Below are 12322 nucleotides of genomic sequence, written 5' to 3' on the forward strand. Positions count from 1 at the left end.
TTTTGCAATGTTCATCTAAATGTAATCATCAGCACATGCCATGACTTTCTACAGTTGGCATTCAATAGCTTCAAGATTCTCAGATTATTAGGAATTATTCTGTGCTATGGCAGTGTAATTCACTAAGGCGTCATGATGGGGAATTAAGAAAAAACACACTGAAGTAACTAAAGCCACACTCAGATCGAAAGAAGATTCAGAACTAGAACCTGCACAAATGCCAATTCTCAGTCTCTTCACTCTTTCACTTTATCTCTGCCTTTCAGTGATGTCAGCAATCGCTATTGAACAGCAATGGTATTTCCACTAATTGTCAGCAAGAAGCTACTTCAGACTGGTTACAGTTCTTCATGCAGTTACACTGATTTCAATGGCAGTTATTCACAAGTAACTATTTGCAAGGCTGAAATTTGGTAAATTAAGATCAAGAGGGATTACACAGTGGGCCCCCATATTCCAGGAGCATCTTCTGCACATGAGCCATATGTACTGTAAGCCGTTTCAGTGGGACTTGCGCAGGAGATTCCTAGTAGTCTGTGCTTCATAAAATCACTACAGTACACAAATATACATCTCAAAAACTCAAAACACATGCACAGCTACACATACTTCAGTCACCAGGGTTAACATACTGGTCTTCATATCTGCTCATTTTAAAAAAAGCAAAATAAAAATAAAAAAATTATCACGCATAGCGTGTTGACAATTAACAGGAACATTTCATACTACCACAGGGCTGTGATATGGAAATTTTAAAATATTTTAACACACACACCTTTACAAAAAATCCTAATACATTAGCAATATTTGCATAGAATTATACATGTAAATTATACAATATTTAAGCAGCAGCAATGTATGCTGAAATTTGACTAGATTAAGCTTAGTTGTGGCACAGATATCAATGTACAATACCTACAGAGCACAAACAATATTGTCCCCACTCTGTTAAACAGGAGTTAACACAACTCCAGATTATACTATTTTACATGATTTTTCTTGTATATTACACATGTGTACACCTTTTAAATATTTATAGAAATATTTAACAAATAATACAATAGGTTACAGTAACAGTAAACTGTTGCCCTGATGCAGCATGTCCTTTTCCATAACTTCAAGCAGTTTCTCTTCAAGCAGTTCTGGAAAGAGTAGGTTTCCCATCTTTGGCCTCTTCTTTGCTTCAGTTATTTCCCTGTACAAATAGAGAGAGAAAACACCCCACTGTTCACCTAAAGTTCAGCAAAGATAAATAAATCACCTCAGCCCCAAGCCATCTGACAACTCTTGCAATTAAAAGCCAGGAGGCTGATGTTCTTTTTCCAGCAATGTTAGTGGCTTCCTGCGGGCAAATGATTTCAACAGGATTTTTTAAAAAAACCTCCTAATTTTTAGTATGTCCATTTCTGGATATCTAATATGAGGCACCTCTGTCCAGATCCACAATTACAATTGATAGGTGCAAGTCTCACTTTTCGCAAGGTATCACCAAAATGTGAGGCAAATCCGCATTGTAAGATAGATGGATATTCCTGAATCCAGTGCCACTTCTGTAAAAACTTAAGAGATGATAAAAAGAGAATCCCAAGATAATCAGTCCAAGTACTTCAGCTATGCATAACCAGCCTTTGCACAGAGGGGTTCTAGGAAGGCAACTTTATAGCCTCTTTAAATGCAGTTGTTCCATCATAAAAATAATCTTGACAGAGCAGCATCTTTTCCTACGCCTAGCCTCTTGTAACCCGAGCCTTTTGCTTCTTTACCTCCAGTGGACTGAGTGAACAAATGTGAGATTTACACACAAGATTTCAGGCGGTCCATCCATTTTTGACCAGACCTCTGAATGTCGGTGTGGTCTGAAGGAGGCTCATATGGTGCCTCTAAGAAATTTCCACTGAGGGTATCAGGCCTGCTGTGGCACTGTGGCCACAGACAGAGACTTTCCTTCATTCACCACCTTCCCCTTTCTGCTACATCCTTATCACCCTCTGCATTAATATATTGCTGCCTTATACTATACTAAAAGTCATCATTGGGATAGGAATGGTATAGTACCCTCCTTTGGGTACTATATGTATGACCAAAGGTAAAAAAAATAGCGTTGTGTGGAGCAGATCTACAAATCTGTAAACCCATCTGACATGTTATATGCTTGTATATACCCTGGTACACAGATCCTGTTAACAAAATGGAAAGTCCTCTTAGAAAAATCCTGACCATTGCGTGGGTACAATTTTTAGGCTCAGACCTACTGTATTGAAGAACTGCAGAAGTGGTTCCACCCTTGTTTGGTATGTTGCCTAAATGCAAATTAGGTAAACATTGCCTGACAATCATGTTCACAGATCAGAGAGCCAATGTGCATGCTCAGAAAAGATCTTCCTGAGGTTGTACAATAGGGGAGAAGAAATATTACACTTGGGAATACTACCTCATCAAAAACTAGCATGTTTGGAAGAAAGACAGACTAAAAGTCCACTCCTTTAACATGCTAACTTTTCTTGGGCACAGAATTTTCAGTGTGACAGAGCGTTCTTCTCCACCAGCCTTCTGAAGCAGCACTGTCCCAGCAGACTGTTTGCAATGTCCTTTTCTGAACGCATAATTTGTCCTGAATCAAGAAACTCTAGTTTTCTTATATCAGCTTCATACTCTACTACTACTTCATCATATGGCTTTATTAATCTCCTTTACAACTTTTGCAACTTTGCCTCTTGAAAATATCAATTTTAACCAAAAACTAAGTTTTTATTATATTATTATTATTACTACTATTATTAATGTGATCATCCATATGATGATTTTTGGATGTTATAGCAGGCTGATGGAGTTGTGATGAAAGTGTTTTAAGATGATGCCTCTGCTTTTCACTTTCTGCAAGTCTGCAGCCAGACTGGGCAACATTGTCTAGGAAGGGAGGAAAGCCATACCTTAATCTGAGCTGTTGCCACGTGTCCTTTCTTCACATTCAACATCTTGAAGTTCTATTACTTCTATTTTAGAGTTCCTCCTCTCACACCGGACATTAAAGGGCACATGAGGGTCCTCAAATTGTCTGTGGTCAGTTTCATGGTGTCCCTCGTAGGATGGAAAGCCTCCTGCATGAGTATTGTGGCTGTGCACAGCAGGGTGTACAGCAACAGTAACTGAAGCTGAGGCAGTCACAGTAGTGATAGGCTGGCAGTATGCTGGCCCCGAAGGGCCCATGGCAGTGAAGACTGGGCTTTTGATATTCTGAGGACGACCTCTATGGCTAGAGCAGTCCCTGTTACTAGCACACGAATGCCCATCAGTAGGGGTTTCAAAAGCATCCCTGCGTGGCCGATAAGGTGGTGGCCGAAGGCCTTCCCTTTTGGGTTGCTTATTTTGATGCCATGTTTGCTGGGATCCAGGCTCTCGATTCGTCTGTAATCTTGGACTTGGCTGATGATACCTTGTCTCTGGTTGGACCACCTAGAAATGAGACAGATAGTGAAAACTTTGAGTCAGGCTATGAAAACAAATGATTGTATGAGAGTCCACCATGGGATAACTGGCATTCTGTTAACTGACTGATGCTTTCACTACACAATGCCCTCTGAAAATCATGAGTGAGGATATCACACTTAAATATTAGACTGTACATCTGGGCAAAAATAAATGCTTTCCACACACTTATCAGTATTTTTGAAGAGGGTAGAAGTACTCTTTCAAGTGTTCTCCTAACTAAACATTGTTGGGCTTTGGCAGAAACTACAGTTCATCTTGGATATCTGCACAGGATAGTAGTGGGATGGTTTGTATAAGTTGTTACCATTTGGCTTTTGGATCCTAGTAAACGTATGAAGCACAGCAGCCAAGTAACTCACGCAACCATGACCAACGTCAAACATGGCTCTACTCATACCTATTTTTAGGCTTCTACTGATCTGCATTTCATTTCAGCATGTAGCACCATGGAAAGAAAGGGACTGCTGCTGCTTCTTTTTGTCTCAGAGTTATACTTCTTGATTGACACTTTGTGCTCTTTCTGTTTTAGAATTGGGTATGGTTTTGAACAGCTTTGAGGAACTACTCATAGCTCAAGTTATCCTATGCCCAATTAGTATGTATTGCTGGATAAGGGCTACATTTTCAAGGCTGTATAGAAAATAATGAATCTTAGCTGGAGGTGTGTGAACCATCACCATTTTCTATTATCTATTTCACTGGGTAGTGGAGAAAATTTCATTTATTTATTAGAACAGCTTCTCTATTTTAAAATACATTCTCAACATAAGAACGCCCTGCTGGATCAGACCAAGGCCCATCAAGTCCAGAAGTCTGTTCACACAGTGGCCAACCAGGTGCCTCCAGGAAGCAACAAACAAGACGAGTGCAGCAGCACCATCCTGCCTGTGTTTCACCGCACCCAATATAATAGGCATGCTCCTCTGATACTAGAGAGAATAGGTATGCAGCATGACTAAGGAGGCTTACAATATTAAAAGCCATACAAAAAGTTAAACTAGGTAACATCAACTGTAAAAATCTTATATGTACTGGTGACTTAAATGAATTAAATAAGGCCTTCTGGTATAAAAAAGTTTCCAGCTGGCACTGGAAGGTTTCTAGAGGGAAAAAAAATCTACACAGTTCAAAAGGAAGCAAGTTCCAAAGAGCAAAGGTGGCTGCTGAGAAAGCTCTCTTGTGGGTTCCCATCAGTTGGATTTCTCTGACAGGAGTTCCCACAATGAAGCTTCCTTGGCTGACCTCAGCACACGAGCTGGTATGTAAGGAATGAGAAAGTTCACCAGGTACCTTGGACATAACCCACTTTGGGTCTTAAAATGTTAAGTTTAAACTTCAGGACTTTTTATTGGACCCAGAAACACAATGGTAGCCAGTGTAATTGGCACTATTACCCTGAGCATCCAGGGTCAATGAAGCATCCAACACCACTACCAAACTTCCAGGGAGAGTACAACCTCATCCAATGCAAGGCGAACATGTCAATCTTTGCCCTTCTACTGGTGACAGGATCAGTGGACCTACGAGAACATGTCAACTCTGCAACCAGGATACTCCAATTTTGCAATCAGAAATACTATTCAAAACAAAAGTACACCGGTATCTGCTAGTGCTCAATGGGTTCAACATGTTCCATTTCTGAAATGCTTATGGACTTGGTATCAAGCAAAGCCAAAATAAAAGATGATCAGAGACAGTTCACATTTAAGAGGAAGCATTTATTTTCTCCTTGTGGATACGTGGAGGAACTTGACAACAGACAAGTTAGTGTAGCCATTCCCATGACTGCAACTTCAAAAAGGACAGCTATGATAATAGGAGTGCCTAAGGCTATCTCTGTATAAGTGAGTGGTTGACTTTACATTGTTTCCAGTATACACCATATAGAGAAAATAAGTGCTGCCTGTGTAAATCAGTCTTCAACCGTGTATCCAAATTGTGAAACTGAGCTTGGTACTTCACTGTTACTGTGTCACACATTTCATTTCATGTGTGACGTTTCAGGCTTAGCACTGTCTCATAACATATGCTAATTTGGGATGTGTAGCTAGCAATTCCACATACATACAGCACCCCCAAGTAGCTGAATATCAGCACCAGGTAGGATTTGTGCTACTTACAGTGGAGCGGGCAAAGACAGGGTTTTCAGTTGCTTCAACAATGACGTGATGGACAGGTGCGCCAGACCTTTGTGTGGCCTCATACTGATGGAGCTCTTCACTGATTCCTGATACTGTGGTCTGAGAACTGTATTCAGAATCAGAAGAATCTGATGCATTCTGAGCTTGTCCTGGTGGTATGGAGAATCTCACAACACTTGGGGGAGGCTCAGATGAAGGTGTAGGTAACCTGTTCCTTCCATCTACTGGAGAAATCTGAGTACAACAATTTAAAAATTATTAGTGGCTGCCAATGCACTGACAAGTTCTTAGGGACATCAGAAGAAATATGGCTATTTAACAGGAGAACAATATTGCTCTGAAGAAGATTAGAATAGATCTACTCAATGTTTTATAAAACCATTGTCAATATTAAATGTGTTTGAACATATATGTACATGGATAAAACTAAAATGTTTCAAACCACTGATATCTTTCTCAACACTAACAAAAGACAGGACAAGCAGAATGCGTCACTCTCCTACAAAAAGTGCTTTGATAGTTATTCCCCAAGGGGGTGTCTGACACGCTTCTTTTCACAAGACTTTGGTTTCCAAATCACTCTCAAATTAATATTCCAACTGTTACCTGAACTTCAGGTTTCCTTCAACTGAGTATGTGACAAATTCAAACATGCTCATTTCAATAAAGTGCAGCCAGACAGGCAGCAGTTGTTTGCTTCTAAGAATAATGCTTTGGGCTATTGTGGATAATATGGGCAGGTTTTGATCCAACCCTTATTTTGTTTTGTGTTTGTGGAAGAGGCAGTTTCATTCATCCTGTAGTAAGGATAGGCAACTCTCAGCACACATGCTGAACAGCAGCACACTGGACTGGTTCTCTGCGCAAGGGTCTGAGGTGAGCCCCTGATGCACTGGCAGGACCATCGGGGCTCAAACTGCTCCCAGTCCCTCTGGCCAAGTACAACTCTCATGTCACTTCCACCTTTGTTTGGTGGCACATTAATATGCTCATAGATCAATGTCTTTTGCCACACAGGGTGGGGAAAAACCACCCCCATTGCAGAAGCAGGAGTGACCAGAGTAGAAGTGGGCTACCGCATCCTCTTCATCACAATATATTAGAAATAATTTTTAAACAGCTTTTTAATAAACTGATGTCGGTTCAGGCCTTCAATCTTTAGGTTTGGAGACACAAATTTAAATAACTTGGTTGAACACTTATGTTAAAATAGCTTCCACCATTTATGTTTTAAAAGTTTCTAGTATTCTGTGATGAAGACCAAACTGTATCTGGTATCTTTATTAAGCTATAAGTTCCATTTTATGGAACTCAGCTGCTTGCTTGTGATATGAGGGTCTTACATTTTGGCTTGCATTCAATGCGTACAAGAAAAAAATATTTACTACGCCCATATACACAAAAACATAACACAGTACAACTGCTGTTTCAAAACAATGCATCAAGAATTCAAACTCTATAGCAGTTGACAAGTTCTAATCAATCTATGGGCCAAAACAGATGCGATGCTGGGGTTCAAAGTTTGGCACTCCCAAGCATTCTGTAAAAATAGTTGGCGACCAGGGCCTCAAAACAAATTGAGATCACAGCAAAGGGAGGAGCTTAATGGTGCAATTCTACATACTGCTGTTCCAATTTGAAATGCCCCAACAGAACTATCATTTATACTGATGAGGTAAGCATACAGGCCCTCACAGATGTAAGTTGAGAAAATGGCATGGAAGGGCTTATTCCCTCCATGCAAATTCAGATGGAGGTTTTGCATGCCAGATATTTAGAAGAAAAGAATGTTTGGGAGTTCATACACAAAACACCTAGCATCTCATCTGATTTGTCTCTATTAGTAGGAGACGGGCTGGGCTGAAGGAACAATTGTATTCATTATGATCAGGAAAGGGGTACAATGAATTTCAGGGAGGAGGAAACACCCCCTAAAACCTTTCCTAACAGGATTCTTGAAGTTTTCATGAGCATGAACAGGCTAATTTCCTGCCCTTTCCCCCCTGCAACTTACTCAGCTGCTATCAACATTCTGTCCTTTTTACAGAATGTTTTGCTCTCATCAGGCCTAAAAAAAAAGATTGTTCCCCTTTGGGCTAATGTACAAAGTCAACATTTTGACATTTTGGAGGACTTTCATTCATAGGGTATTTGATAGGATAGGACATTTTGGAGGACTTTCATTCATAGGGTCGCCATGAGTCGGAAGCGACTTGACGGCATTTAACACACACACACACAAAATCAAGCTCTCTGCCTTGTCTGTGGGTGCCCCTGCTGTACTGATTTCATTGCCCACACAGGGACCAGCCACTTTACTATTAGATATGAGTTCATACATCTAGAAAGAATCTTATTAAATAAGCACTATCGTATATACTTGTGTATAAGCCGACCCGCATATAAGCCGAGGTGCCTAATTTCACCCCCAAAATGGGGAAAAATTAGGCACCCGCGTATAAGCCGAGGGTCGGCTTATACAACGCCCCTGCCCCAGGTCGCCCTCCCGCCCGGCCTCCCGGGCGCTCCAGACCGACCCCAGTGCCACCCCCTCCCAGGCCCTCCGGACCCACCAGTGCCACCCCGACCCCAGCGCCACCCTAGGGGGGGAGGGGGAAGAGCCCCTGAACCCCCTACTTACCGGGAGAGGTGGGAGGAGGAGGCCCGCTGATCAGCAGGAGGCGGCAGGGGAGCCCTCCCAGCGCTCGAGCCGCTGGCGGCGGGGCCCTGCCTGTGCGCAGGCAGGCCCCGCTGGCCGCTTCCAGGCTGCCCAGAGGGCGTGCGGACCAGCAGCGGGGCCTTGCCTGCGAGCAGGCAGGCCCCGCTGGCCGCTTCCAGGCCACCCAGAGGGTGTGCGGGCCGGCAGCAGGGGCGGCGGCGGGGCCCTGCCTGAGCGCAGGCAGGCCCCGCTGGCCGCTTCCAGGCCACCCAGAGGGTGTGCGGGCCGGCAGCAGGGGCGGCGGCGGGGCCCTGCCTGAGCGCAGGCAGGCCCCGCTGGCCGCTTCCAGGCCGCCCAGAGGGCGCGCGGGCCGGCAGCGGGGGCGGCGGCGGGGCCCTGCCTGCGAGCAGGCAGGCCCCTCTGGCTGCTTCCAGGCCACACAGAAGGCATGCGGGCCAGCGGCGGCGGTAAGTTCCTCTTCCCTCCCTCCCCCTCCCTCCTCCCTACCGTATTGACCCGCGTATAAGCCGAGTTTGGTTTTTTCAGCCCTTTTTTTAGGCTGAAAAACGCGGCTTATACGCGAGTATATACGGTATGTACAACGGATGAGGACAAGCTGAGGACTTGCAAAACTTCCAAGGAAATCCTGTCTCTCCACCCTAGCTCCCACTTTCTTTCTTTTTTTCAGGCTCCTCCCCCCATTTTAATCTCCCCCCCCCCCAAAAAAAGCTTACTCCCATGTTTTCCTCTCATTCTCTCTCTGCAGGTTTTTCTCTACTCACTTGCCCAATCTTTTTTCAAGGCTTTTCTCCTCTACATTTTCAGCTCTCTCTCTTTGCAGGTTCTCTTCCATCCCCCCGTTTTTCTCCCCGCTGTTTATTAATTCCCTCCATTTTCATCTCCCTCTCTTTTCCCCAAGGCTTTTTAACACCCTCTCCACATTTTCCCACTCTTCCTCCCTTTGCAGCCTTTTTTCTGCCACCCCGTTTTCATATTCCCCCTCTTTTTTCCAGGCTTCCCCCTTCTCCATTTTCTACATTCTCTGTTCTTCCAAGCCTTTTCTGTACTTTGCCCCACTCACCACTTTGTGTTCCGGCCCCAGCTTCTGCTAACCAGCTTGCCTAGGCAAAGGCTCTAGTACTTTGGTTCCTAGGCAACACCACAGTGGTGACTGACCTTGTGAGATCTCACTTGGCATTTGTACATTCAGGGGAAATGTCCATAGAAACATGCCCTTTCTCTGTACCCAGCCTTATTATATTCATTTGCATTTCTGGCCACGTTCAGAATTAGGTATTATATCTAAGAATTTGGATATCCCACAGAATTTGGTCTCTAACATCGGTATCATAAGGTATCACACCTTTCATGGGGAAAAGTTCCCATCTTTCATGATTGTGGAGAAAAACCTAAAAATGCATGGCTTCTTAGGAACTAGAGGATCTTTGGGTGGTCAGGAAGCACTAAAACATCCTTTGCCACATACTCTGTGCTATTTGGACTTTCTAACATTTGTCTAAAAAAAGTTTCATGACATTTTTTCCCAGGTTTCTTGCCCAAAGTACTCAACCTAGAGTTTTTAATTCCCTGTCAGCGACCTTCTGTGTTTGTTTTAAATGAGTACATAAATGAATTTAGGTATAGTAGAAAGGATGGCTGACCCATAAAAGGTACCTTTTTTTTTTTAACCAAACTTGATGACATTTAATGCTTCTAAGCCAAGAACTATTGCAGGGCTTGTTTTTCAGTATCATCAATTTAAGCTAGATCTTGGTGACTAAATCAGTACTGATATTCAGATGTATTTTCAATTAAAACTTCTGATTTCGTCATTAACAAAAACAGCACAAAAGATCGTAAGTAGTACTTACTATAATTTACAGAGAAATCAATACTAACCTCAGGATACGGTCCAAAGAAGGAAAGAAGAACGGGAAGTAGTACCAATCCATTCAAAGCACCCAAAATGGTTAAAATTGCCAAGACAGCAAAGAAATACCTGAAATATTTGACAAAGAGCTCAAATAAATATTAAAAGCAGCAAATGAAAATGTAACTATTTATTAACATTCAAAACAAACAGTAACGTAACACAATGACTTGTCTTTAATGTATAAAGGTAGTATATATTTATTTTTCATTTTACCTTTTGGATTAGAGAGGCTACATTCCACAACCCAAAGTGTTAGTTTTAAAAGGAAAGAAAAAAAGAGTTTGTTAATTTAGCACAATCTTGAAGTATGTAATGTTATTTATGAATGTGTTACACAAACACAAAAATATGGAATGTGAACTGAATGACTGAGCAGACTGAAAGCACAAATACAATGAAGAGGGGGCCCCCATTAGCGAAAACCCTGTAGAAGCAAACAAATGAACTGAAGGGTATAGAATTTAAACAATTTAGCCTAGAAGGAAAAAGAAGTCCACTTCTCCCAGCAGTTAATCCACTGTGAAATGCTTCTGCTTCTAACAGCAGAATCTCTAATTAAATCTCTAGTGTATCAGGTAAGGCTTTCCCTTGCCATTCATTAATCACAACTTTCCGCCTAGAATTCTGTGAGTTCCAGTTTTACCAAATAGCTCAAATTGCAACCTTTTAAAACACAGGAACCAGCTTTTTTGCAAAGAAAATACAGGCCATTCTATGGGAAGCTGGAGCATTGTACTGAGTAAGAGAACGCTACAATAGGAGAGCTGCATTGCAGGCTGATCTTTTGTTGAACAATTTAGCATCTCTGAATGCTCTTGTTTTGTGTCAGCCAATTCAAACATAAAGGCTGAAGGGACTATGGAAGAAGAGGAGAGTATACAAATAGTTGTCCCTTCCCACCATTGAGGACTAAGGTCTGGTATCTTCCATAAATACGATGGCAAACCTGCCAACAAGAGGAAAGCCTTCCCAGCTGGTATCCAGCATAGGGGGGGACACAAGCTAAGATCAAAGATGCATTTTATAGCTAGTGGATTTGGAGACTCAGGCAACAGTTTGAAGGTGAAAGGGACAGAAGACAAAATAGAGGGTAACCTATTTGCCAATATGCCTGTCAACTATATGGTTTAACAGGAAATGATCTCTGAGGTTCAACAGCTGATCCAGTCTTTCAACATGCAAAACAGCAACCATCATCCCACTGCAGAAGGATTACATTTGGAAACTTCTGATTTGCATTAGCAAAAAATGGGGGAGGGGGGAAGCAATCTCTTACACTAATGTAAACTAACAGAACATTATACTGGGACACATCAACAACAAGAGGCACTGAACACATTTGCATCTCATCAGTCTAGCTCTGGAGTAAACAGAATGATTACAGACCCTGACCACTTTGAATATACAAACCCTCTACTCAGATACACTGTGGGCTAAAATCTGTTCCTTGCCAGAAATGTGGAGCCTTCCTCAACCCTTGAAACAATGCCCAAACTTTGCTCATTTACTTTAGATCCATCTTCAAAAATAAAACAAAAACCCAGACAAAGTAAGGATGGATTGTGCTGGATGATAAGAAGGCCAATGGGGCAAGGAAAGTTTTAAAATGTAATATTTTCCAGCAAATCTCCCATTGGAGTTTAAAAATGGTGTGGTACAGATGATCCCTGTTAAGTAAGGAAACAATCAGTGTAAATCCACCACACATACAGTATTGTGCAGTACTCATTCATCATTCCAATAGAGTATGAGCAGAAGCCCCATTGAAATAAACAGAGCCTGCACATCAGTGCCTGGTAGATTGCTCCCAAATCTTTTTCAGCTGTTCTTTGCAGTTCTCTCTCTCTCACACACACAGTACGGCTTAAACTGGGAGCAGGTGTGTAGAAGAACATCAGCAGTGGGCCAGGCAATTTTTACATTGTTTATTGGTAACGGCCAACCTGAAAATGTCCTACGGAGCTGTACTGGGTAAACTGAGGTGCACCGATGCAAGGTTGCCCTGTTGGGCCCCTGGGGGAAATTGTGTGGGTAGAGGAGGCTTAAGCCTCCTCCCTCCATGGTTCCAATATGAATCCGGACTGTGTGCACCTGGGAATT

General features: G+C 42.5%; 1 protein-coding gene across 1 annotated transcript in view; it reads right to left on the minus strand.

Annotated features, from left to right (window-relative positions):
• Positions 1 to 417: 417 nt before the first annotated feature.
• Positions 418 to 12322, minus strand: part of PTCH1 (patched 1) — an 89167-nt gene continuing 77262 nt past the window's right edge. Inside the window, exons 21-24 of the mRNA XM_056847996.1 lie at positions 10189 to 10288; positions 5610 to 5864; positions 2931 to 3453; positions 418 to 1195 (exon numbers count right to left, since the gene is read on the minus strand). Coding sequence (XP_056703974.1) covers positions 2932 to 3453; positions 5610 to 5864; positions 10189 to 10288 — 877 coding nt within the window. The 3' untranslated portion in view covers positions 418 to 1195; position 2931. The remainder of the gene's footprint in view (positions 1196 to 2930; positions 3454 to 5609; positions 5865 to 10188; positions 10289 to 12322) is intronic.

Source organism: Euleptes europaea, chromosome 4, assembly GCF_029931775.1.
Source record: "Euleptes europaea isolate rEulEur1 chromosome 4, rEulEur1.hap1, whole genome shotgun sequence".
NCBI classification, from domain to species: Eukaryota; Metazoa; Chordata; class Lepidosauria; order Squamata; family Sphaerodactylidae; genus Euleptes; species Euleptes europaea.